The 27,376-nt window shown below is 38.0% G+C and overlaps 3 protein-coding genes and 1 long non-coding RNA gene across 13 annotated transcripts in view; 2 read left to right on the top strand and 2 right to left on the bottom strand.

Annotated features, from left to right (window-relative positions):
* The window catches only part of nedd4l (NEDD4 like E3 ubiquitin protein ligase), a 42,666-nt gene extending 35,689 nt beyond the window's left edge, over positions 1 to 6,977 (top strand). For all 9 annotated transcript variants that reach the window (XM_024299054.2, XM_024299055.2, XM_024299056.2 and 6 more), the window contains 11 exons: positions 429 to 658; positions 1,308 to 1,429; positions 2,095 to 2,165; positions 2,555 to 2,650; positions 2,727 to 2,800; positions 2,876 to 2,936; positions 3,099 to 3,158; positions 3,447 to 3,554; positions 4,453 to 4,549; positions 5,131 to 5,203; positions 5,281 to 6,977. In XM_024299054.2, coding sequence (XP_024154822.1) covers positions 429 to 658; positions 1,308 to 1,429; positions 2,095 to 2,165; positions 2,555 to 2,650; positions 2,727 to 2,800; positions 2,876 to 2,936; positions 3,099 to 3,158; positions 3,447 to 3,554; positions 4,453 to 4,549; positions 5,131 to 5,203; positions 5,281 to 5,383 — 1,095 coding nt within the window. In that variant the 3' untranslated portion in view covers positions 5,384 to 6,977. The remainder of the gene's footprint in view (positions 1 to 428; positions 659 to 1,307; positions 1,430 to 2,094; positions 2,166 to 2,554; positions 2,651 to 2,726; positions 2,801 to 2,875; positions 2,937 to 3,098; positions 3,159 to 3,446; positions 3,555 to 4,452; positions 4,550 to 5,130; positions 5,204 to 5,280) is intronic.
* A 1,644-nt stretch (positions 6,978 to 8,621) lies between these two features.
* Positions 8,622 to 9,732, top strand: LOC112162746. Its single transcript, XR_002922145.2, has 2 exons — positions 8,622 to 8,960; positions 9,285 to 9,732. It is a non-coding gene; the product is annotated as an uncharacterized LOC112162746 (long non-coding RNA).
* A 237-nt stretch (positions 9,733 to 9,969) lies between these two features.
* On the bottom strand, positions 9,970 to 24,685 carry alpk2 (alpha-kinase 2). 2 transcript variants are annotated; one of them, XM_036214647.1, is made up of 11 exons: positions 22,721 to 24,685; positions 17,714 to 19,329; positions 14,341 to 15,577; positions 14,115 to 14,262; positions 12,984 to 13,108; positions 12,868 to 12,912; positions 12,494 to 12,795; positions 11,118 to 11,206; positions 10,831 to 11,048; positions 10,711 to 10,759; positions 9,970 to 10,632 (listed from the first exon to the last, which is right to left on the bottom strand). In XM_036214647.1, exons 2-11 carry the CDS (start codon positions 19,229 to 19,231, stop codon positions 10,422 to 10,424), a joined length of 3,942 nt encoding a protein of 1,313 aa, XP_036070540.1. In that variant the 5' UTR covers positions 19,232 to 19,329; positions 22,721 to 24,685; the 3' UTR covers positions 9,970 to 10,421. The 2 variants fall into 2 exon arrangements, with proteins under 2 accessions (XP_036070540.1, XP_024154397.1); XM_024298629.2 differs by lacking the exon at positions 22,721 to 24,685 and adding an exon at positions 21,641 to 21,806.
* Positions 24,686 to 25,841: 1,156 nt separating this feature from the next.
* Positions 25,842 to 27,376, bottom strand: part of oacyl (O-acyltransferase like) — a 6,896-nt gene continuing 5,361 nt past the window's right edge. The window contains exons 13-15 of the mRNA XM_024299484.2: positions 26,463 to 26,649; positions 26,179 to 26,321; positions 25,842 to 26,098 (exon numbers count right to left, since the gene is read on the bottom strand). Of these exons, the coding sequence (XP_024155252.1) occupies positions 25,994 to 26,098; positions 26,179 to 26,321; positions 26,463 to 26,649 (435 nt within the window). The 3' untranslated portion in view covers positions 25,842 to 25,993. The remainder of the gene's footprint in view (positions 26,099 to 26,178; positions 26,322 to 26,462; positions 26,650 to 27,376) is intronic.

Raw genomic sequence — 27,376 nt, forward strand, 5'->3', positions numbered from 1 at the left:
AGAAAATAGTTAAAACAATTAAGCAGAAAAAATTATATAGTTGGAATAAACAGTACAACAATAATTTGTAGTTTATTTGAGAACAGTGACAATAAACTAGTGTAATAATTGGAAATGACTTATTTTGGACCAAAATGTGAACAAAAAACGGAATACGATATTAATACAAGTTAGATCTTCTTTATAAATCCTCATAAGATCTAAAAATAGCACTTATCCATAGAATATGAATCTACATTTTTGTTTCCATGACAAATTCTTTTAGAAAAGTAGCACAATTGTGAAATACAAAAGTCCTACACTGTGTGAAATCATACGGCGGTAAATCAGCTTCAATAATGCAGCTTGAGTCACATTGAGTGTAACTAACAACCAATAGAAAGAACCTTGATAAATTTACTTTTTACTATTATGTCTCCTGTGATTAGGCTGACATTCCCAATCGGTTTGAGATGAAGCTTCACAGAAACAACATCTTCGAGGAGTCGTATCGTCGGATCATGTCCTTAAAAAGACCAGATGTTCTGAAGGCTCGCCTGTGGATTGAGTTTGAGTCCGAGAAGGGGCTGGACTACGGCGGTGTGGCCAGAGAGTGGTTCTTTCTCTTATCCAAGGAGATGTTCAATCCGTACTACGGCTTGTTTGAGTACTCTGCCACGTAAGCTTCTCTATTTTTGCTATGCACATAAAAGAGATTTATACTCTTAAGCTGTTGAACAGGATGTGACACAGAGCAAAGTCAGACACAAAGTGTTCTTGGTTGATGAAAACTTCTTTCCCGTCCTGTACGCCTGCCTGACCTCGTCTGTCAGGTGGCGCCGCTCTGTTTCCCCCGTGGGAGCTGTGAATATTTCCCCTTACTTTGATTAAGTTTTCCTCTAATTCAAAAAGTCATCCTGTAACAGACCTTTCCCACGTAGCTTATTGTGAAAGCAATTTGTTTGCTTCTTTATTAGTCTTAATCCAAAATGATAGATACTTAAAGACCCATTTCAATGAAAGTATGACAAGTTTTTTTTTGATTTTGGCTAAAAACTGCATGATAATTATTAAAAGACCACTGGGAATTATTTAACATCAGAAAAAAAATATTGCATTTATTCATTTTGTACAAAAAGTGGGAAAAAAAATAAAAAGAAAATGCTGCCATTGTGCTTAGCTTGACTTCATTGAGTCATAAAATTGCTGTGAGCTTCTGTCAACAAGGAGTTCTAACACCTAAATGAGGTTTTCAGCCCCTTTGGGAAACTGGATGACCAAAGCTGATAAATCTTTCATTGTTTTTCTCCTCTTTTTTGTAAATTCAGGGATAACTACACTCTCCAGATTAACCCCAACTCCGGTCTGTGCAATGAAGACCACCTGTCTTATTTCAAGTTTATTGGGCGAGTAGCAGGCATGGCCGTGTTTCACGGAAAGCTTCTTGACGGTAGGTTGTTCCATTCAATGGGCAATCTTTAATGCAGCTTTTTTATCAATAAATATATGTACTGAACAATTATGATATAAAGAAGTTTCACATGTCAGGAAATATTAAAGAATTAAATATATATATATATTAGGCGTGTAGGGAGAAATCAACTTGGTGATATATCGTGATATTTCATTTGGTGAGTCTTGTATCGATTTATAATGCTGACAAGATAATATTTAATTAATTATTTGTGAGCGTCCTTCAGCATATCAATTTTTTTTTTTAGTTTTTTTCTAAATCATACTCCTTTAAAAAAAAAAAAAAAAAAAAGTGAAAAATAGTTCTGGCATGGTCTATTACAATACATATGTTATCACCAGATTCCTGTCAGTACACACCTCTAATGTGTGTGTGTATATATATATATATATATATATATATATATATGGTTGATAATGTGGAAGCAGAGAATATAAAACAGTTAATGTAGGTTGAAAAAGAATAAAATCTTATTTATTTTAACATTTTAAAATAATTTAATTATTTTCTTGTCTTATTCTTTAAACTTTCGTGATTTAAGCTTCTTACTTATCATTGAGTTTATTTGCTATATCATATTTTATTTGACCTCCCCCCCTAAACAGTGTTGCTTATGACGGTTTGACTGTATCTTGTTGCAGGTTTTTTCATTCGGCCGTTCTACAAGATGATGCTGGGAAAATCGATCTCCCTGAAAGATATGGAGTCTGTGGTACGATCTCACTCAAATGTCTTTGGACCCGTTCTCCACATTCGTTTTGCCTTTAATGAGTGCGACTTACTTCCTCAGTCTGATGTGCTCCATTTAATTTATTTTTTAACCATTCTGGCTTCAAAAGAAAATCCTCTAAAGTCTGGCAGACAAAATATGTTTACTTAAGCATAATGTAAAAAAATATTGGAAAGACAGATCATTTTTATCTTGTTAAAATACATTTTTAGCACTGTAGGAAACGATGAGATGACCAGAAACTTTGGTCAGTTCTTGTGCTTGTTGTGTAACCAGTGAGCAACTCTTGAATCACTTGGTTTGAATGATTTGTGACACTTTGAAATGTGAAGAATGTTGGAGTAAAAGATGTTTGTGTCTAACGCCTGCAGGACAGTGAATACTACAACTCTCTGAAGTGGATTCTGGAGAACGATCCCACTGAGCTGGACCTGAGGTTTTGTATAGACGAGGACAACTTCGGACAGGTGTGCAGACCTGAAATCTGTATTTTTGACAAAAAGACATTTGAACTTTACAGATTAACTGTTTTGCTTCTCTTAGACCTACCAGGTGGACTTGAAGCCCAGTGGCTCAGAGCTGGTGGTTACCAACGACAACAAGAAGGAATATATTGAGTATGTTTAACCATTTCTTTATGGAAAAATCAGCTCATCTGTTTTAGAAAAATAACTTTTTTTTTCTTTTTTCAGTCTGGTAATCCAGTGGAGATTCGTCAACCGGGTCCAGAAGCAGATGAATGCATTCTTGGAGGTACATATCTGCACTAATAACTACTCCCACAAGAGGGCAGTGTTTCTTAAATCCATTCACAAATGTTGCCCAATAAAAGTTGGATTTATATTGGTCCAATACCAACTATTTTTACTCTTCTTCAACTTTTTTGTCATTTTGCTGTTTTAATTTCATTTCCAGGGTTTCACTGAGCTCATTCAGATAGATCTGATCAAGATCTTTGATGAAAACGAGTTGGAGGTATGAGTGTTCTGCTGAAAGTTTATTTGAATAGGGAATTTATAGCAAATATATAAATTTTTTGTGTTATTTTATTAGGTAAACATGAAAAATAAGCTGATCTGTGTATTTTTCCTTAAAATAAAGATGCAGATTTGTTTTTTATCATTTGTTTTATTCTTTATAGTTTCTAAATGATACAAGACTGGATTAAATATGAATTTAAAGTCAAACATTGATAAAACATACACTTCCATATTAAGTTTTGGTATCTATTTGCTACAATGTCAGAATTGTGTTTTTGTGTAGCTGCTCATGTGCGGTCTGGGCGATGTTGACGTCAACGACTGGAGACAACACACTGTTTACAAGAACGGCTACTGCCCCAACCATCCGGTTATTCAGTGGTTCTGGAAGGTCTGTTGCATCTAAATATCATTGAGTCATAAATCCATGTATCCATAAACATGCATGCCACATGCAGCAGGCTAATGTCCAAAAACATCTCATCCGCCTTTAGACATTTTGACATTTAGTTTCTACCAGATTGGTAAGCAGCTGCTGCTTCAGGATGAAAGTTCCTGCCGTTTTGTCCATCTGACTCATGGAAGGTTTACTGGCCTCATTTTTGAAGATCAAAGTCTGTTTGGACACACAGACTTGTTTGCTCTGATGAAAGAACCTAAACTGTTACCTACACTGCCTATTATCTCCACTTGGGCATTGACACACATTGAAAACACTTCAGTTTGAATGTGAGCTGCTAGTTCTTGACTCTCAGTAGAACACAGTGACCCAATTCACTTCCACGTGGTTCTGTTGGGAAACTTTAGCCGTTATGTTTTAAACTCACCCAAACTTGAGTTGAACCTTTTCTGTTACCTTTTATTTGGTTGCATTTCACAACTAAAGCAAAGTAAAAGGTGTTGATAAGAAGAACATTTTTGAATAAGAGAATAAGAGGGTTAAAATTGGTTTTAGGGTTTTACTTTAATTAACTACAAATACTTTAAAGCTAGAAGTTGATGTGTTTTATGCACGTCATAAACTCCGTTCATGAGAGGCTCTTAAGTGATCTGAAGGTGGCGCTTTGAAGAGAATTGTATTTAAAGTCAAATGTTTGACGATTATAACGGATTTTCTTGCCCACCGACTATCATTAAACCAGCCTTCAAATCTATATCCTATAACATGTATGCGCACCATAATAAGGCAGAGAGAAAATAAGAAAGACTCATCTTAAAGGGAGACTTTTTGTTTTGTTTCAGATCCGTTTGAAAGATGTTCAGAAATAAATGACGTTTTGTGTTTTTAGGTCGTCCTGCTGATGGATGCCGAGAAGAGAATCCGACTCCTTCAGTTTGTTACAGGAACATCCCGGGTTCCCATGAACGGCTTTGCAGAGCTTTACGGTATAACCATCACACCATAATGCTGGCTTCATCACATATGGTTATGCAGATGGGCAGCGTTGAAAATTCCTCTCCTGAAATTCGAATTTATCAACTATTGTGATTTATTTTTCCCCACAAACCTCAAGATAAATACGTGTATCAGATGTAATTTTTTATGTATACAACTGTTCCTTGTTTATCTTGAGGGTAACTGTCTAAAAGTAACCGTAAAAAGCGGATTTCCCCTTCTGCCATCCTGTGGGGGTATTATGGGGGCTACCACTCCACCCTCATCTTCGTTGGTGTGGGGGTGACTGGATGCACCCCCTCTTTTTGGGGTGTATAAATACACCTTTTAAAAAAAAGCTTGCAAAATTGTGCAAAAACAAATCTGCGACACGGCAATATAATGCACCACTATAGCTGCAACTATTTTATTTTGAAGCTTTTAAACACAATCTATGATATGAAAATAGACTTTAACCCTTTGATGTCTGAATGTATGAGAAAATGACGTTTTTACTCTCAGTAGATGCTAAATGAAGGTAATTGTAGATGCACCAAAACCATTTTCTCAGTCGTTTTTACACTCTCTCCAGGTTCTAATGGACCGCAGCTCTTCACTATTGAGCAGTGGGGAACACCAGATAAACTACCAAGGGCTCACACATGGTTAGTCTGCAAACAATTCTCTTATTTCACTTCTTATAAATGTGTTTTTTGTAATATGATATTCTGTTTCTCTCCAGTTTCAACCGCTTGGATCTGCCTGCCTATGAATCATTCGAGGACCTGAGAGAGAAACTCCTCATGGCTGTAGAGAACGCTCAGGGGTTCGAGGGGGTAGACTAAATATCAGCTTAGTGTCAAGCAAAAACATTGAAGCCCCAGGGAGAAGAAGTCAGCTGCTGTAGCAGTTTTTGCGTGAGCATGTTGTTCTTTAATGCCTGACCGTGCACCACCTTTACAGCATGGTGGCCTGAGACTGTACAGTGACTCGTCCCGCCAATATGCCTACATTTTTTTGTTTTTTAAGATCTTTTCAGTGCGGATAGGTGACTCCACAAAACTGCCAGGGGAAAACGCTCAGCTGAAATCTCTTTTGAGTGAATGACAGGAGCTGGCCCTCACAAACCGCAGTTCTGTCCCTTCTCCCTCATCCTGTGAAAATCTACAGTGCTGGAAAACACCGATGCATTTCAATTCTCACTATAGCACAGAGTTTGAGCACCCTTTAAAGGAAGGGGTTTTTAGCATGGCCTTAACCCGGCTCCTACATGCACTACTTCTCAAAATAATGCAATGGCACTATGGAAACTGCTCTTTCAAATCTTTAGACCAACACCAGATTACCTTAGGAATGCTAGCCAATCCCATGTCAGGACATAGGCCACACCCTTCTGTGAGCCTCGTCGGTTACCTGATCAGATGTTGCCACCACAGCCTTTAGTCACTAAGGAAAATTCAAGAACGGGGTAGCAAACAGTCCCTCAACTTTTTGTTTTCAAATATATGAGTATATAGATATTGTTTTGTCAAACTATTTTCTTTAATCATCTTACAGGAAAGTACTTTGTGTATTTGTACTGATGAACAGCGTCACTATTTTGGCAGGTCTGGCAGGATATCCATATAGTTTGTTACAGTCATAGCAAATGTGCTTGATAGGATGGATTTTTTTTTTTTTTTATTGTAATGCTTTGAAAGCAGCATGCTAGTGTACCTGGTGTTTGCTTTAACTTCATACTAATTTAAGTGTAAAGGGGTCTAAAGGTTGTGAAGGTAAAAACTAAAACCGGGGACAGTTACTCCGACTACTTAATGCCTGGTGTTGTTCATAATGCTGTAAATTGTTTTTTGGAAAAGACAGATAATTTTAAGTTCCTTTCATGATATATAAATATATGTATGTATTACATTTAACAAAAGTATTATTGATCAGCATTAAAATGAAGCTGTACGTGTGTGCGTGAGTGTTTGAGAGAAAAGCTGTGATCGCCACTGAATATAAAGCAGCACGTTTCTTACAAAGATGATGTGTTCCTTTTTTATGTTCTTCTTTCTCCTTTTCTAACACCACTGAACCTAAAGGGCACTTTATAGATCACTCTGAGGTCATGCTGCCTGATGTTTATCTTATTTACTTGAATGTGACTCTTTTTTTTTGTTTGTATTTCATTCAGAGCACTCACTTGGTGCAATATGAAAACTGTAAATCTGGACTGCTGCTATAGAAATGGTAAAGAAATGACTTTGTAATCTTCACTTTTCTCTAGATTTTCCTTCCATGTGCTCCTGTTTGTACAATTCACACTCCTGACTGACTCTTCAAGTTATTGTTTTTTTTTAAATCAAAAGAAATTGTTTTCAGGTTAAGATTTCTTCAGTTTTCTGCATTTCTTTGTGGTTCTTACAATTTCAGTCCAATAAAAACAAAAGTTCTCACTGTGTTGTTGAAATCATTGATTATTATGGTTTTCAGAACTTTAACCGGATGTTTCTAAGATCAAATGACAAAGAATTTAAGTCGTCTAAAACGATTGATAAAAGGGATGATGACATAGTGCTTTGTTTTAAATCAATTGTATTTAAAAAAATCTTTTAATTGTGTTTGCAAATGTAGCCCTTGATTATAATGCTGTTTTAAACAGTTTATTGCCTAACTGTTCAGCAAGCAGGAGAATTGGAGTTACTTAGCCAAAAAAAAAAAGAAAAAACGGGTCAAAAAGAGAGGCCATGATGAAAAATAATCCCTTAATACAACCATTCATTGGCCTCAGAGGAAGGAAGCAGTTCTACTGTCTAGAGTTCAGCTGATGACCTTGACTTTGTAGAAAGGTGAAGAAGAATATGTCTGAAAAACTTCTGACAGATTACCTGAAATCCATCATCGACGAAGAAGTGAGGCTGAGGATGCAGGAGTGGGCGGTCCATCCCCGAGTCCGCTCTGTCATCAGGAAGACATTTCCTGCTTCTACTTTTTCTTATTCTGACCATTCTTCGTTATTAAACCAAAAGATGGGTGAAAACCCATCTAGATCAGCAGTTTCTGAAATAATCAGTCCAGCTCGTCTGGCACCATCAACCGTTGCTGCCATGTGATTGGCTGATTAGAAATGTACATTAATGACCAGTTGGACAGGTGTACCTAATGAAATGGCCAGTGAGAAAATAACTCTAAGGTTAAATAAAATGTAAAAATGTCATTCGAATTTTTGCATCTTAATTTTTGCCTTTTTTTTTGCTTTTTTAGTTATTCTAAGATTCAACAAACATAAAATATCAATGAAATTTCCCTTTGATTTAATTTTCCTAAATATTTTTAAACCATGAGAGGAGGGAATGCTCTTCAGAGATTAAGTAGCAAATTTGATGTTAGTTGGTAGAAGTTAAATAATATTAATGAACTATTTACCGATTTAGCTTTTTGTGTAATTTTTTTTTGTAATTTAATTTTAATTAGGAACTATTACACTAACAGATTTCTTACCTGATCTCTTTAAATTATGAATGGTTTAATACTTGTTAAAGTCACTTATTAATTATTTTATGTTCGTTCTAATACATCTGTAGGACGGTTTTCCACATGCTGATGACTTTTCTGTGTTGGAACACAAATGAATTAACCATAATCTCTTTCCGTCTAGCTAGCGTGTGCATGGAGTGGCGTGGTGAAGGGACCTCAGTTCATTCACACATGCAATCTAAGAGTTATCAGCTCCAAGGACGAGCAAATAAAAGCCACCCGGCCAGTCCGGGGACATTTTATCAAGCCCTTGTACCTTCCATCTGGTCACAAACAAAATCAAGAGCCAACCTGTCTTCATTTCTAAAATATCTTTAAAAATACGTAATTTTTAAAGGATACTGTGTCCCTGCGTTTTTATTCTGTGATAGCTTTGACCGTTAGAAAGCATCTTCTGGAAAAAAAGAAATAAAAGTTTTCATTTACTAAACATAACTTCTAATGGCTCATTATTAAACAAAATTGGATACACTTTTTGTAATACATAATTACAAATACATAAATTTATGGCTAATCTGTAAATAACTAATCATTTGTGACTCTTTTCCTCATCACTACAACCCAAAGTGCAAATTGATGTCGTTTGTTACTCAAAATTTTCCTAAACTGTCGTGTTCAGTCAAATTCCGGCCTTCCCTTCCTCCTCCCTCCAACCCTTTCTTCTGGTCAGGGTCGATCGATACTTCCCTCGTAGCTTATCACTAATGTGCAACTGGCTGTTTGTCCTAACTCGGCTCTGTCTACATAAAGGCTTGGACAGGACAGCTCCTGACCCAAATGTATCACGTATGCCCTCACCATCCTTTCAGCTGCTGGATCCTCTGCTGGACTTAAATCTAAGTTTACGCCGACGCCAGGAGCCAAGAGCAGAGACATGAATATGGAGAAACCTCAAAACCAATGGTAAGTAGGGATCACTCAGATTGATCTTTTAAGACTTCTTATGCCATCTGATGGGATTTTAGAAGTAAATTTTCATACTATGGAAGTAGAAATAGCTTGTATTTGAGTAAAATTCGCTTTGGAAAGCTCTTTCTCACAAATGTTTGAGGTGCTACAGCTGCATTCGTCCCCACAACCTGTAAAAGTTTGACATGGGTGGACTTTGGACACACTGGATAAGCCGAAAATAGTTATTAACTTTACTGTTTTTTTAAAAAAGCTGGACTAAAAGCACTCACTTTTCCTCTCACTGAATGCATACTTTCTGTTTTTATTTCCCTCCAGGTCATCCGTCGGCCCGTCCCAGCTGGTTTTATCCTCTCCACCTGCTGCAAACCGCCTCCTCCAGAGCTGTGGAGTGTGACAATGGTGTTTGTTTCCTGCCTATCAAACGCCATTATCACACTAAATAGCTACAGTGTGAAAAAGCCTCTTCTTCTGCTGGGATCTCCTTTTGTCACGGCGGAGGGGCGAGCATGTGTCCGAGCGCATCAGAGGTGGCGACAGCACGGGACACGTTACACCGCCGCAGGATGGAAATAGACATAAAGTGTGTTGAAATACGATGACCCCATTTTTTTCTTCCCCATTTGAGGTGCTAATGTGATCCAGGAGACTATTGGATGCTCAAGAAGTATCACAAATGATGATATTTTAACACTAATAGATCCCATTTAATTCAATTGTTAAATCTTTTTCAAAGCGAAAACATTAATAAACATCATTTATTTTAGTTTGTGGCTCCAGTGGATTAAATTATACAACATTTATGCCTTATTTTCTGTGAATGAATGAATATTAGTTGAATTAATTGAATATTTTAAATGGTAGTAATAGACAGTAAAATGTACGAGTTAATTTACTTTGACATTTCGAACCACGTGCACTGATACTGCCAACCACATAAATATAGCAGAGCTCTTTGAAATAACTATTTGACTTGTGTTACTAAAATAAACAAACCCACTAGTCTTCTCTTTTCTCCTTTAATAGAATCAAAACATTTTTATGAGCTCAAAAAGTACACAGTGTGCTTAGGTTGTCTCCAAAATATAAAAGTGAGCTCATCTTCCTAAAGAAAGAATTTACTGTATTTCTTTTTTTAATTACAGAGTACACTAAAAGTACCTACTCATATCACCATGATTAAAAATACTAATTTAAAGCAATTAAAGGTCCATTAATTTAATGAACTAAGTAAAAAATAACCTGTAATTTCAAATCCCTGCGTTCCGTCAAGCAGTCTAAGACATCACAGTTCAACTTTCATTCAAATAAAGAAAACCCTTCAAAAAAAATCAATAAAACGGTTATAAAACCTTTCAAGTCTTTATCCCAATACTCATAAAATCTTAAAGCTAAGAAAGTCCAAAAACGTAGAGGAGTGACGCACGTTTCAGTAAATAATCCACGGTTGTCCTCCTACTGGGACTTGCCTTTGACTGTCGGCCCAAACGTTTTCTTCTTGGGTGCAGCGGGGGGTTTGGGTTTACTTTTCGGAGCGGCTGCAGGCTTTTTGGCCTTTGGCTGTAAGGATTTGAGCCCCAGGATCTCACAGAACTTGTTGCACTGGTGCAAAGCTTTGAACTGGTCAATGAAAGAGGTGGAGCAGTTTCCTTTGAACCCTTTGTATCTGCGAGGAAAAGGAAGGCGTACCCTCTTTTAGTTTGGCATCTTTAAGCCCAGATTAAAGGGGATTACGGAAACTCACCCTTTCTTACAGGTAGCTATCCCCACGTCTGTAAGCCTCATGCCCACTCCTGACAAAAATCAAACCACAATGTGACAACAAACTTTCATTTCACAAGTTCTGTGTGAGTTTTTTCCTGACCTTGCATGTCAGTAACCAGCAGGTTGCCATCAGTCTTCTCATAAACCCAGTGCTGGAAAGCACAGCATTTCTGTCCCGCTTCCGAGTCCCGTCTCATCAGGTTGATCTCTTTACCATCCTTGACTGAATACTTGACAAAGTCCCCGATCAGCTCCTCCTCCAGCGTGGCGTAGGGGATGTCGTTTGATGGACGGTGGACCAGGTAGATGGGAATGATTCTGAAGTGAAGCAGGATATTCAGATACAGAGTTTGGCTCAGCAGCGAAGAGGTAACAGCTGTCACTCACTCTGGGATGTCTCCAAATGCTTCAACAGACTCAGCTGCTGTGGTGTACGCTTTGATGTACTCCCTCGCCGTGTTCTGCACCTGACACTCCTGCAAAGCAAAGACTCCTGGATGTCTTCAGCAGGCCAAAGCAAAATACTTTGAGCTAATTTAGTTGTATATATATATATATATATATATATATATATACTGTATGTACAAGAAATAAAAAACTGTTTTGTGCAGAAAAAAATAAAATAAAATCTAAATTTAAATCTACAAAATGCAAAACATAAAAAATAAGCAAGCTGAGCGTCAGATAAACAATCTACTGGGTAAAGATTGATAAATACATTTTATAATAATATTAAAATAAATAAATACAATAAAAATCAGTAATCTGTTTCAAATGAAGCAAAACTGGTTTGGAACCATAGATGTCTCCACACTAAATTTGCATTGATTTAACCATATTTTCCTTTTGCACAGAAGTTTAAGGGGACAAATATAAACCAACCTTAAATTCATGTTTATTACTTAAAAAAAAATCGATATGGATTATCGACAATATATTTATTAATTTTGATTTGAATCAAATCAAATCGAATAAAATTGAATCAAATCAAATCAAATCAAATCAAATTGGATCAAATAGATTTAAATCATATAAAATGTAACCCAACCAAACCGAACCAAATCGATTCAAACCCAACCCAAACCTTGTACTGTAAAAACAATGCACACTTTTGTGTATTAATATGTGGCACAAGACTGTGGAACAGAACTGGTTAACTCTTTAAACAATATCTAAACACAAAGAAGTTCAAGAACAAACAAAGAAATGTGATTATTGATACATATGTACATGTACACAAATACACGGTGATATATCTGTAAATATTTATGAATTTAAATTTGAATTATGTGGGGATGCACTTGGATGTTTGGGGAATTAAGGTTTAAATGGAAACAATTGAGCATTTTTACATGATTAATGTGTGTCAAATATGTGTATGTTTCTATGTGTAACTGAAAGAGGCTACAATACATGGCAGGTGGACTGAGCGGGGTAATAAATTTGATTTAAGGCATGGGGTGACACATTTTTCATCTTTTACTTCTACTCACTTCCTTTCAGATATTTATTACTTTTCTTTTTTCATCTTGTCCTATTTTTCTGTTTAATGTGTTTGTCTGAAAGAAAACATCATCATCAGCGTAACTGATGATCTTAAAAGTATAGCCGAAACCTAAAGTGGAAAATCTTATATACCGGTATATACACAGGCCCTCTCCAAAAATAGGAATATCATGGAAAAGTGTAGTCATTTCCAGAATTCTAATTATTCAATCATTGGTGTGTTTATCAGTATTATTGATCCTAAATCTATCACTTACCTCCACTGCCAGATCGAAGTTCTTCTGAACAAGCTCGTTGTTGTTGTTGGTCCCGTAGTTCAAAGAGTTGTGCACCTTCAGCACACAGGAGTGTCCCGGCACTAACAAGGGAATCTGGCCTGCCTGCATCTTGGTCCGGAAAGCCCGTCGATGCATCCCCTCCCCAAAATGAACTTTTTCTGTGACTATGCTGATGGGATGTTTCTCTCCGAAGTATTGGTCTGATAAGAAATCCTCTTTGAACAGCAGCCTGGAGCAGTGAACATCCTCTTCTTCACTGGACACTTCCACAGCTGGAGCAGCTGGGAGGAGACACAAACACTGTCATCCGCTGTCTGCCGTGAGTTCTAGGACATGACTTGATTACTACTCACTTGGAGTCGTTTGAGGAGATGAGGGAATGACAATCTCACTGAGAACTTAAAAAGAAGAAAAAAAAGCTAGTTAAAAAAAAAAGTTCATGTTTAGTCATTATTTTTTTTTCTTTTACCTTCATATGTGAGCAGGTAGGTGAGTGTAATGAGTCCTGGGGAGCCGACCCGGCACTCATACTTGCCCAGATCTTTGTGGGAAGCATTGGTGATGATCAGGGACACTCGACTGTCATCCCCTGCACTTTAGGGAAAAAGCAGAGAGTTACAAAGGTCCTAACATGAAGCCAAAGAAAACACAAACATGTTAATACAACAGGTAATCTGCTATTTTTAACCTTGGATTTAACCTTGAATAGCGCTATTTTGGTGACATTTATTCAAGAAAATAACCAATTTCACTTGAGGATTATCCAGTAGGCAAGAGTCTGGTGATACAATATGCATGCGATACATGTCTCACAATACGATGTGTGTTGCAATAAATTCCAAGACACTACCAGAACAGTTTTTTTACGATATTTTTTAAGGTAATGACTTAGAAGAAGAAAAAAACTCTACCTAATTACTAATACTCCTTTTATGTTAATAAAATGGTCAAATTAATTTCATATATTGATCACGTTAACAGTACTGCTATATCCCATACTTATTTACCCAGGTAAGTTCAAAGTGCTTTTTTTTTGGTAAATTAAGAAATATTTTCTGATTTCCACTACAAAATATTTTTCAAGATAAAAAACCAAAAATGCTTTTGAAAAGGTAAATACTTTTAAATGTAAAACAGCATAAACTAAACCTGAAATTTACTTTAGAAATGACTAAAAAAAGGTTTATATCAGTTCTCAGGAGACTAAAAAAATAGTGTAAAAAATAAAATAAAGGCAATAATTGAAAATTAGTTGGACAATTAATCATGGAAGATTTTGGGTCACATTTTGCAGACTCTCCTACATTTATGGTGCGAATGAAAAATAAAATATTTTTGTAAAACAGGTGTGGGGGGACAGCAAAAGTTGTGGAATACTATATCAACGTTGGAATTGACAAGTTTAAAGAATTTGCTGAAAGGACGGGTAATGGGATACATTAGGAAATATGAGCGACAGAAAAGACGGGTTGTAAACAAGGATGTTTTAGAAACCCGATACTGACTGGGGTAAAATATTACCATATATCAAGCCGTGGGAGGGTTTCCTTTCAGGGTGGTGTTAAATTCAAATAAATAAAAAAATGTAAAAGAGAAAAACCTTCTTTTGACTTCAGCCAAGGTGGTCCCGCCCCTGCTCCAGGTCACGGTGGAGTCAGAGGGTCCCGCGTCAAACTGACACCACAGACACAAGCTCTGAGGGTCTCCGCTCACCGCCTCCGCTTGGATGGGCTGCAACACTTTGGGCTCTGCAGAAAATTAACTTACTAATAAATACAACAAAGTGGAGATCATGCAGGAAAGTGATGCTGTGAATGTTTTCTCACCTTCCTTCTGAGGGATTTTCTGTTTGACCACCTCACTGTACGCCTTCTTTTGAAATACTCCATCTTTTTCTTTCACTACGTCATCAAACTCGAGTAATTTGGATTCACTGGACAGCCGGCCAAACTCCTGTCCGGTCAGACGCAACCTTTTAATGACTTCGTCGTTGGGTTTTGATGGTTTTGGATCTGTGGGATGCTGAGGTGTTTCTCCTTGCAGCTCTGGAACCGGCGGTTTCTTCTCGGCCTTAACCACATCCTTAGGAGCTTTCTCCGCTTTGGCAGCCAGTTTAGCCTCAAACATGTCAATCCTTCCCTTTGCCGTTTTTGGTTTGGCTCCATTTTCCACATCAGGAGAAGACTCCCCTTTGCTCTTCAGTGCTGCATTCTGCTTCTTTTTCTTCTTACCGTGCGACTTGCCTGCAGTCCTCACACCGGCCTCTATCACCCCTTTCTCCTCCCTGGTCTCAAGCCCAGCTTGACTGTTCTCAATGGTGGGATTTTCTTGCTGCTGGGTGAGAACGTGGTGAGATTTGTTCTCCTGCGTCGCAGCAGTCTGTGGACCATGATGATGGCCGGTTGGTTTCTCCTTTTTGGAGCGTGCTTTGCCCTCTGAGGGATTCTTGTGGGTTTTATGAGGCATTTTTAGCTCTGGTTTTGGAGTCCTAGAGACAAACGGGTCATTCAACTCTAAAGTGACAAATGCAATGCGGTCCTCGTCTGAGACGAATAAATGGTCTGCGGAGATGCTTTTTAGCTCTCCTCTGAGATAACGGAGCTCAGGTGTAAGTTTTCCTGCGGCGAGGAAGGACTCGGCCTCGAATAGATCCCACACTGATGAATTCTCTGCTGCTTTTATTGTCTTCTGCTGCTTTTTATGAATCAACCCTGCGTCACCTTCCTGAAATGGCTTGTAGGTAATTCCATCTGTCGTTTGGCAGAGCGTGCACTGCTCTCCTTCCAAATAGCTGTTTGTCTGCCACCCACAGGAGTGGCTACTGTCAAGAGGAACAGAGGACACGAGAGACTTTAAAGTCCCGAGCTGAGGCTTCACCTGTACCGCTCCATCAAGGTCGGAAACAGCGTGTGCTCGCTCCTCCTGTGGTCTGTCCGCATCTGGGGGGCGGCTGAGATTCGTTGAAGACTTGTTTCCCTCACCTTCGACCTGCGGCGCAGCAGCAGAGCACAGCTGGGGGAAACGCCTGTCCTCTGTCACTTGACACAGTACATCTCCAAATGGCTGGCGAAGAAAACGGACAAATCAGATCTGAAGTGATGGCGAATTTACAAACCTTTTGGAGACAAAGGCGTCATAAGAACTGTCTTTTGGGGCAAATTTTCTACTCTTTAAGTCTTTAAGACGTACCTTTCTATGGAGCCAAAAAGCAGACGTTTATGAAACACCATGCTTCTATATCCACTCACACAGTCCATATGTCCTGCATGCAACAAAAACCCTCACTGTTACAATCACAGCACACCAACCTAAACCAGGGGAAGCAGTCCTTTCAGCCCGAGGACCTGCCCGCGTCCTGATCTCTGGTTTTTAAGGGCGATGCAGGCGGAGAGGGCGTGTTAAAGGGCGCAAACGGGGGGAGGAGGAGGAGAGGAGGGGTCGCGTTACAGTCCTCAGCTGTGCTGTCCTCTCACCCCTCCATCCTGACACACCACAGATGCGTGCTATTATCATCAAACTCCCAGCTATTATTAGACGCCTTCTCCGTCCGTCTGTCAGAAGTCTTTTTTTTTCCCTCCAGCACCGTCTGTCTGTCAGCCAGAGGACTACTGCAGAGCTAAAACCAGGGGTGTCAAACTCAAACTCACAGAGGGTCAAAATACAAAACACGCCTATTTATTGAACACACTAAAACGTCATTTTAAAAACTTTGAAAACAATACCTTTTTAACATATTTATAAATTAGATATATAGCATTACATGCGATAATGCTATGCTTTAAGCTGAATTAGGCTGCTGAAGATGAAAATGCTACAGCTGATATCCAGCTAAAATGCTAGCTCAATGCCAAATTAGCCTAAAAAATAATGAAAACATGTTTTATATTTAGCCAAAACAGCTAGCAACTAGCTTAAAAATAGTTAAACTTCAAAATAGCCTAAAAAACTGAAAAAAGCCTAAATTAGCCAAAACAGCTAGCATGTAGCTCAAATATTAGCTAAGCTCCAAAACAGCTTAAAATATCAAATATAGTCCAAAAAGCTAGCAGAATGCCAAATTTTAAAACTTTAAAACTGTAACTTTAACATAATTATGAATTATAATAAGAGGTAGTAAGGTATATTATTCCAGAATAAATCAATTTAAACCTTCAATAAATTTCGATATTTTATACTCTCCATAAAAATATATTTTGTCAAAATTATACAAGCTAGAAATAAGCGCAAGTAAACAACGGTCCATTAATAACAATAAAATAAAATGATCTGGAGGGTCGGATAGAATTACTTGGAGGGCCAGATCCGGCCCCTGGGCCTTGACTTTGACACATGTTCTACAGGAACTCAGACTGAAAGCTCCAAAGAGAACCTCCCTGTTGACTATTTGACCTTACATCCATTAGATTCATTCTTTTTTTCTGTAGCCTAGAGGAGGAGTCTGCAACCTTCAACATTTAAAGAGTCAATTTCTCACCAACCAAAATTAAATTCTGATTCATATTTATGTTTTTGCAACAGGCATGATATATTTAAATAAACTATTGTGTTTTTGGCATACATAAAACATAAACATCAAGAGAAAATAGGCTTTTTTAAAAATCTGAACATTTTCAGAACTTTTGACAGAGCTTTGCATGACTTCCCTTCAAAATAAAAGACATCCTACACCATAGGATCATGTTAATGCAGCAAATGCAGTAGGATGTATAATCAATGATAAAATAAACAAAAAAAAACTATTTCTGGTGCATTTCAGCCACAAATTCATAAATAAAACCAACAAACAGAGCTAAAGAAGTGACCTCTATCATATATTAAAACCACAAGACACACTTTAAATCCTTTAACTTGTTCAAAAGTAGAACATTTGCTGATTATTAGTCAGCGCAGCTATAATTCTGGTTTTGCTTACTGACAATAATTTGATTTTCTGTGATAAATGAAGCTCATAATTATGTCCCAATGTGTCAGTATGAAAACTACAAAGGATTAATGGATTGCTGGAGATCTGCTGTTATCCTTGTTAGAATCCACGTTAAATTCATGCAATCCTTCAACTGTTTGTGAATGAGTTTAATAAAGTATAAGTTAATTTGCTTTTTGTACTTTACTGCTTACTTAATTTCTCCATTACAGTAACTGTTTATAACATTTAATTTTAACCAAAGAACTACAATGGAGGAACAAACAATAACATACCTTTTCAAGTAGCAGCTCTCCAGGAACGTTCAAATCCGTTTCCTCCGTTATGTTGAGTCGGATCGGATCATTGTCAATTACTCCACTTGCATCTAAGGAAGAGATGTCTTCAGCTTTGCTGTATTTTCCAGAAGTCTCTTCAATCTGAAGAATCTCCTCTGACTTCTGTGTGGTAGAAACTGACTCATAGAAAACGTCGTGGAGTTTGGGCTCTCCGGCTTCAAAGCACAATGTGAGACAGCTTTGCTTGGATTCAATGGAACTCCCAGGGATGCTTTGAGTCTTCAGAGGCTGATCCTGTACTCCCATATTTAGCTTTGCTCCTTCCTGCTCTATTTCTTGATATTCTTGTGACCTTTCAAACTCTTCAAAAGCCTTGTCTGTTTCTAAGGCCTGTGTCAGAGCATCTATCTCAGCCCCTACTTCTGCAAACGCAGCCGTGAAGTCTTCCGGTAGAGTGTCGGCAAACCCCGTCAGATCTGAGAGAGCACTGGCCCAGCTATCCGCCGATGGCCACCTTTCAATTGGTGGCCTCCAACCTCTGTTGTCATTGCTGCACCAGCCAATCCCCTTGTTACCATCCAGGCTGAAACCTGAAACTTGTGGAGGAACAGAGGGGACACTTAAAGCTGAGTGACCTCTTGACATCTCAGAGTAACTAGTTTTCTGATCGTCGGCATCCTCATCCGTTAGATACTGACACGCGTCCAGCCAGAGATCATCCGGGCTGTCGCAGCGAGGATCCACTTCCCTTGATCTCACAGTTTTTATAGATATGAAATCCCCCTCACAGGCATTCACATCGAGGGGCCATAACTCTTTCTCCCGGTCCTCCACTGACACATCACCCTCTCCGGCTCTTTCCTGGCTAAAGCCACAATGACATTGTGTTTGGATGCCTTCTGAATTACACATGGAGACACATGCATCACCGCCGCGGTCCAGCTGCACCTCCTCTGCTTGTGATAATGGACAGAATTCAGGACACGGAATTCCGAGTGGATCTACAGCTTGGCTCAGACTGAAGTCACTTTCAAAAATATAAAGGTCTAACATCGGCGCTAAAGCCTCATTGCTTTCTAAACTTTCTGACTGAGACGGTAGCGACCTCAATAAGGGGGCGGGTTGAGTGTTTTGGGGTTCTGGGACGGGGTTTGTTGCATCCTCAAATCTGGAGCAAACTTCTCCAGAAGCTTCAGACGAGCAATGTCCGGATAAGGGAGAGAAAGAAACTGACGACTCTGCAAAAGAGGGATGAGGTGAAACAGGAAATTCTGAAGAAGTTCTGCCTTCAACGCCTGCTGGTGAAGGTTCTGAGCTGGATGGAACGCAGATGGAAGCCTCTGATCCGGAAGACGAAGGCAGACATGTTTCCTCCTCACAGGAAACGTGGTCACTCCATTCAGTTTCTGCTTCAAGCTCAGACAAAAATCCAGAATCCTTGCTTGAATCCTCAGCTTGACTTTCTGTCAGAGCTGGTTCCGACTGCCTTTGGGTCTTTGAGGAGCAGAGATCCATCCAGAGTCCTTTCACCTTTCTTAAAGGGGATAATCGGCAGCAACCTCACAGCGAATCCTTTGAACCAAATCCTCTTCCGGACGCTGTCGTCATTGTACCTGTGGAAACAGTTTATACTTTAAAACACACACAGTTCCAAATGATATAAAATGTACAGGTAAATTGAAATTTAAACCATCTCCTCCTTCAAACTAGGGTTTGTTAATCTGAGCCTCTGAATTCAGTCTCATGTTTGCTCTATTTTAGGGATTTACAAGAGGCCCTCCACGTACCTCCTCAACAGGAAACACTTCCTTTCCCATTCCTCCTTAGCTGATAAAAGAGACTCCAGCAGTTTCTTTTGAAACATCTATCACTCTAAATACAACAAATGTTCATTTTTAACAAATTATTGTGTGTTTTAAATGTTGGTAAAATGTACTTCTTTTATTAACAACTCACTTTAAACTGCTGTAACTTTCCTCGACGATGTCATTTGAAGCATAATACATGATATGTACAAGTATTTATCAGGGGTTTGAAACTTGTTTTAACATCTGAGGCGATGCTTAAACACACAATCTTTAACAAACTGCAACTTTTCAACTATTGATCAACGTAATTCTAGTAGATTGAAAAGTTACAGCAAATATAAAGAACATGAACACTGGACCTCCAGCTTTAAAGCCTAAAGGAGCTCAAAGTTTTAAAAAAAACAACACTATTTATGTTTTTGTGGACAATAAGTCATTAATTTACTAAATGTAACCTTTAAATGTTTACAATAATTGAGTGACAGCTGTTTTATTTTTTTCTACATATAACCATTTACATTTGTTTTACTCTAGAGGCCAGCACATTCCTTTCAAAATAAAATACACCTGGAGTAACTTCCTGCTGCAGCAAATTATCAAAACACCCAACCAAACGTGGCATTTTCGTCATTGTGACTTTAATGCTTTTTTATTAGTTTTTCCCTTTTACTGTCAAATATAAACATAACAACACTGGTGTAGAATTGTTATTTTTGTATTTATTTGTACATGAAAAAATACTCATTAAGAACTCTCTGCAAAGATTTAATGATTTTTCTAATAATAAGCGTCAAACAAACTTTATAACCTAAAACAAAATAACCACAACTACAAACCCATTAATTATTCAAAATAATAAAATTTTTCTTCAGAGGGATGGAAGTGTAGGGATAAGAGCTACACAGGTTGCAGACCTCTCGTATAGATTAACAGGGACACACCCTATTTAAAAAGGTTGAGGTGTGTCATGCTTCAAATATTATTGTCAATCATGGATAATAATAAGGATACTTCAGCGGCTAATAACCATGAACCATTAGTGTTTTCTTCTTTTTTCCCTATAAATTGCTATAAATTGCATTTTTGTGTTTTTTAATAACATGTTCTTGTAGCATTTTTCTGATGCAGGAGGTGTAAAGGTATAATGCATTTCTGAGTATTTCAAATCAGGATGAATCAGGAGGAGATAAAAATCTGGAAAAGTTCTCTTTTTATGACTCAACAAGTGAAGCCAAAGTCTCACTGCTCTGCTCCCTTCTGGTGTATTCACTTGCAGACAAATAGATCCGTTAACGTCTTTGTTTTCCTCGTCTAAACTCTGTGGCTCCAAACTGTACGGCTGGATAGCTCTGATATTTCTCACCATTTTTGTTGCACCGCTAATATTAGCTTGGGGTTGTGAGGGGCTGTAAGCTAGTAGGGGAGAGTGTAAACAAAAGATGATGGGATATTAGCCGAGGTTTACTTCTGTGCCAAAAGTCTCAGTTCTCACATCTCAGATGTAAATTTCTGATAAACTCCTGCCGCTCTGAAGAAATTATGTCCTAGAAAATGACACAGGTTCTTACATTTTGCCTAAAAACAGCATAATCATAATTTAAAAGTCACTGAGTAAGCTTTTACAAAATATCAAAATATAATTGGAGTAAGACTTTAAGAAAAACTCACCTTATCTAAACTTTAAGTTGTAATTCTTAAAGATCTTTCATGTCACTTGAGCTTTCGCACCTGTAAAAAAACAGCCTAATATTCAATATTTTTGGCCCGATAACCTAAAGTTACATTTCTTTAACGGTCCTGTCATTAGAAACTTGTTGTTTGGGGCGTTTATGCTTCCAAATAGTTGTAAACCATATAGAATGTGCAATCAATATACTAAAATTTTATCATTTGTCCTTCACAAATTCAAGAATTCCTCATCTTAAAGCTTTAAATCGGGGGTGGACATGCGGCCCAATAAACAATTTAATCTGCCCTGACAAACAAGAATAAATTATACTGATAAAATGTGTTTTATTTTCCTGGTAATTCTACCCATAGATGGCAGTACACACAATAAATTGACCTTTGAGGTCCAGAAAGTTTATTTGCATTTGAAGATTTTGCTATTTTTTACCTTCATTTGTGTTTTTTGAGTTGGACAGTCACCACATGAACTCAGCATTTCTCTAAGTGTTTTTTTAGGGACATCAATCACTGCAATTGGCCCTAAAATGGAAACAAAAATTAGAATTCTTAAATTAAAACTATAAAATGCCCTGTTTTAGAATATACATATTCGTTTTCAATCAAAAGTAAAGAATGTTTTCCATGTTATTTATTTCTCTTTTGAGCTGAATGACCAAAACGCTCCTGATTCGGCAATTCTGTCAAACTTTTGAACCTTTTGTGGCCCACAAGGCAAAAAGTTTGCCCAAACCTCCTTTAAACTGTCTTGCTGATTTTATTGTTTGATAAACTCAAAAACAACTCAACCTGTTTTTTCTCCTTAACCCTGAACTCCAGTTAATGTCCAAACATGAGGGACTGTTTTTGTGCCACTCACCTCCCAGCTTTGAGAGGAATGGGGTCACACGTGTGGAGGGCTTTCATGAAGTGATGAAAGAGAAAGCTTCACAGCATGCACGCTGACATATAGGATGGAAGCTGGTGGCAGAGACACTGGAAAATACCAGCGCCTTTTCAACCCTGACCTGCGTTTGTCACATTCCAGCGCAGGACACCTGACTGAGCTTCTGATGTTCAAAACAAGATCAAACGAAAGTAAACAGAAAATCTGCCTTAAAACCCCCCAAAATAACCGACATGATGGTGTCAGTGATTGACGTGTTAAACAGCACATGATACACAGAAACATTGAGGAACAATAAAGCTGTCAGCATCTAAGTGTGATGTGGATTCACCTTGAGGGTCTGTGCCAGCACCAGCTGGATCCTTTCATCTATTCTGTGTTGGAGCCTGAACATCTCAAACTACCATGTGTTCTTAAACCACAACACTTGCATGGAAATTTTGGTTCTGTCATGTGAGTCGTGCAACGCACCGCAGTGTTTCAGTCCCACCACTGCCAAACAGATTAAGATCAGACAAACACGGCAAAGCGACACAGCTCCCGTATGAATCCTCGCTGATACTTCAGGCATTAAAACACTTGTTTAGCCCACGATGGGGATTTCCAGCCATGCACAGTACATACCCTTTTCACTGCCGTGCGCTTGAGGATATAGACCTGTGATGTGGGACGTGAGCTCAGGCAGAGGCGACGGTCTTGGGGTGTGAGTCTATTTTTAGATGTTGTCTCCCCTGAAGTACAAAGTATGTCACCTGATATTGTGGACATGTGCCGATGTTGAACATTTCAAACTGGATATCTATATTTACTGGATGTTTCGCCGGTGGCCTACTTTACCGAGGCAGATTTATTTGGAGATTTAATAAAGATTTTTTTGATCACTGACACCTAAATATAATGCTTTTTAAGTAATTTTCTACTTTCATTGGGGATGTGCACTTTGCTTTATTTATAAAGCTTAATATTTTGTAGAAAAAAATGTAATAAAAAAAAAAACTTTTTTATAGTCATGCATTCTGGTGTTAGAACAGACAGAAGCTTTTTTTCCACTCCTGCTACTCTTAAGAAGCATTTGAAATGATTACGGCAGCCTAATGGGATCATAAATCAGACTGAAGTGGCCGTCAGTTTATTTACAAGAGATCTAGCCTTTAATACTGCTAGTTAACCAATGGAGTGAATCTCACCGGAAGTGAAAAGGATGAAAGAAAAGAGCAGTTTTTCCCAGATTGGCGAATAGAATGAGGACACTTTCACATCTTTGACTGTATAGTCTTGGTTGATCCACCTAATTAATTTAGAAATTAGGACTATAATGAATGCAAATCATCCTGGTTCAACAGTAAAACTGCATAAAAAAGACAATCTACTAAAAAATGTATTAATAAAGATTGTACAATTGGAATTGACACAATTGAAACTACCTTAAGACCAAAAAGAAAAAACCTTATGCTCACACACCTGATGTTTGATATACATTCAAGAATACACTGCTGTAGAAAAAATAGAAAATAATTTAAGGTACTCATCATTAAAAAAAATAATAATAAAATGTTTGGCCGCATGTCCTAAAGCTCAAGCTCCATAAGGAATCCCAGGTCTGTCTGTAAATAGGATGAAAATGACTATTTGCATGTAATTTTCTAAATACGTGCTGAACATTTTTCCTTGGTTGCACGGACCTGGAGGAAAGGTTATGGTTAGGGTTACAGTTTGGGCATCTGGCGGAAAATTGGGCTTTTAAAATGGAGTGGACCGGCATTTTGGGCCAAAAACCCACCATAACTTTCAGAGTTTAATGCCCATTCAATGGAATGGTATCAGGATCTTGTATGACACATTTTGCCGGCCCCATGTTTGGGGAACAATTCTTTTTTTTTTAACTTGTCTTATCTAACAGCAGAGCAAACAGATACGACCTGAGAGCCTCTTGTGTTAGATAGATTTTACTGTCACAGCAGTCGTTTATTTAGTATAAACCCCTTTTGTATTTTATGCTAAACCTTATTTTTATTGATTATGTTCATATCTTTTTTTTTCTCTTTAGGGGTACAATTCATAACCGATTTCGGCTATAAAATGGGGCTATTATGACACTTTCCAGGACCCCATTTTTCAGTCTCCTCAGTCTTGTTCCCCCAACCAATTTCATTGTATCTACTTGGTAATACATGCAGCCAACAACATCATTTAGTTTGTGTTAAACTGTAGCTCATATTCTATAAATGACAGCTTTTCCTTGCAGCAGCTTGAAGTGGGTTCTTATTTCCTTTAAAAAAATTTTGATTTTTTTTTCTAAATCTGATCAAATGTTGCTACAAATAAAGAAAAACAAAGAAACCAACAACAAGGGGCTCACCTCGTGATCCTTTCTGATCATTAGTGAGTCATCATGCAGACTATTTATGACGCAGCTGCTGCAGAATATGAGAAAGGGTTTATGCCGTCTTACAGGACACTCATATTGGCGACAGGTGCATGTTTGTGGTTTATCGATAATAAACTTACTAAATATAAATGTTTAACACCTCCTAACGAAACCATTCATTTCGTAAGTGTAGAATATACGGAAAAAAAGCAGTTGTTGTTTGGAATGAAAAGGGGAACTGACCACTCCAGAAATGTGGAGCATGTGGTTACGAGATTTCAGAGCGGACGTGGCCTCATGGAGTCTTGTGGTCATGGAGAGAGGAGGATCAACTTACCCAAGCAAGTGTATTTTTACTCCATGTTGTTACACAGAGTAACTCCTGTTCCAAAACTCCCAGGACAAGATTGAGAGCTGTGAGTGCGTCACAACACTGTGCGGTTTCTGCAGGTGCATGAAGTCAGTGTGATAATTTAACCTTTTAGTACAAAAGTCTAAATTTAAAATGACATCATCACTGAAATGATGATTTTCGCACTGCAAGTGTTTAAAATACAGTTTGTATGAGGCAGGATGATGATGCTCCTGAACATCAGCGACAGTCCTTTCTGAAAATGTGTCAACTTTCAAACTCAACATTACATTGCTAATTTTTCAATTGAACATTTTCGTTTACGATAAAAAAATATTTTTTTTGACGAAATGTGAAGTTAAAAAATTAAAAAAAAAATCTTGTCACACTGCAGTCAAAAAGTTGTTCAAAGTATCAGCCGATATGGTCTGAGGAACTAATTTGCTAATATAAGAAAAAAAAATCCTGCTCAAATGATTTGGAAGGAGTATGTAATAGTTGATCAATGGAGGTCCCGAAATCAAACCTTGAGGAACTCCTCATAATTGTAATATTGACTATTTGTTGTTTTTATTGTTCTTTGAACTTTTAATGTACAATACCTTATTTGATGAGGTCATTTTAAGGCACTATATAAATGAATTAAACTTAAATGTATTTGTTTTACGATCTCAACAAAAACTGTGGTGCGGCCGTTGCGGGTTCGATTCCCGCCTTGCCCGCCCATGTGTAAAAGTGTCCTTGGGCAAGACACCGAACCCCACCTCTGGTGGAAGGTTGGCGCCAGTGTTCAGCAGTGGAGCTACCATCAGTGTGTGAATGTGTGTGTGATTGTGAAGCGCTTTGGGCCTTTGAGGAAGGTAGAAAAGCGCTAAACAAGTATATGCCATTTACCAAAAACTATATCAACCCAGCTCTATATAGCCCCAGAGACTGTACCTGATTATTATTTATTTTTAATGTTTCAAGAAGGATTAGAAAATTTTTTAGTCAGATTGGGCCTGAAAATAATGTTGACACAGAGGTAATTAAAGATAGTAACAAGTGCAGTCTTGGTGTCTTTAATCTGGAAATTTTTTTTTTTTAAATCCTACAAGCCTAAAAAAACATTTTTGCAGTCTAAAAAAAGCAAGTTTTAATGAAAGAAAAGTAAAGAATTAGAGAACATAATTTAATTCTAATTTTTTCCCCATTTTAAGAGGAGATAAGGTTTCTCTACCAACAGAGAGAGGATGTAGCTCAGAGCCAGAGTCAGCACCAGGTGGCCAAAAAACAGATACATCTGAAAGATACAACGATTCAAAAATGTTAAGGAGAATTTCACAAAACAGCTTTAAAAAAATGTATCAAGAAGTTACTTACAAAGTTAATATCTGTGTAGTGAATTGGGGTTTCCTGCAAGCCGTTGTAAAGAATGATGAAAATGGGATGTACCAAATAGCAGGCAAAGCTGATGTTGGAGAGAGGGACCCAGAAACTCAGAGACAGCAAGTTTGTAATAAAACCTGAAGAAACAGAAGTCAAAAAATGAATTAATTGGGTAATTGACATATTACATGTGTTAATTGTTCAAAGTAATTAAAAAATTTGCATACAGTTAAAGATATTAGTTTATGGGGACTCATTTTGGTTCTTCCCTTTCTTACCTCCATACCCCTCCTCACAAGCCAAAATAATCCAGCTGACACTCAGCGCCCAGACCGGCCTGTGTAAAGCTTGATACAGGGCATGAGGCAAAGAGGGGTACGCGGGGGTCTCCCTGAGAACGTAGGCCAATCCTACCAGCAGAGCCATCACTGACAGGCAGCAGAACCAACCAAGTGCTGCCTGCCACTAAATCAGAAACAGAAAAATACAGATATTTTTAAGAAAACATACTGTTTTTGAAAAACAATTTAATGTGGTGTGGCAGGTATTACTGAGCGCCCAGTTAGATGAATAGAAAAAAAATGAATTTGTAGCAAGGTAAACCTATTTCATGATGATATAAAGGAACTAACTTCAGAAGAACACAAAGCAAATGTGGTGTACATGACCTAAAGAGAAAGCCATGAACAAACATATCAATCATGGAGAATCCAGAGCCCTCTCTCCATCATCTACCTGGCAAACAGTGGAGCGTCTTTTCCAAAAGGCTAAGACATAGCAACCACTACAGATAATTCTTGCCTCACTCATCCTTGAGCCACAGATTTGCTTAGTCTGATGATTGTTTTAACTAAAAGTTGTTTGAATCAGACTGATTTTTCCCAGATTTTCGTTATTCCCATCGTTAATTTTGTTTGTTAATTGAGCCCAAACACGGCTGCTGTGACAATCAAATTTTCCAAGCTGGGATCAATGAGGTTCTTCCTATCCTATCCTATTTGATTTCATCTCATCCATCCCTGTCTCATCTCAGTCTTATCTCATGTCATCTCATCCCATCCCATCACTTCCTATCCTATCATATCCTATCCTATCCTATCCCATCCCATCTCATCTCATCTCACCCCACCCTATCTCATATAACTGTATCTCAAATTTTCTCATATAATCCCATCCTTCCCCATCCCATCCT

This window comes from Oryzias melastigma, linkage group LG12, assembly GCF_002922805.2.
Source record: "Oryzias melastigma strain HK-1 linkage group LG12, ASM292280v2, whole genome shotgun sequence".
Lineage (NCBI taxonomy): Eukaryota > Metazoa > Chordata > Actinopteri > Beloniformes > Adrianichthyidae > Oryzias > Oryzias melastigma.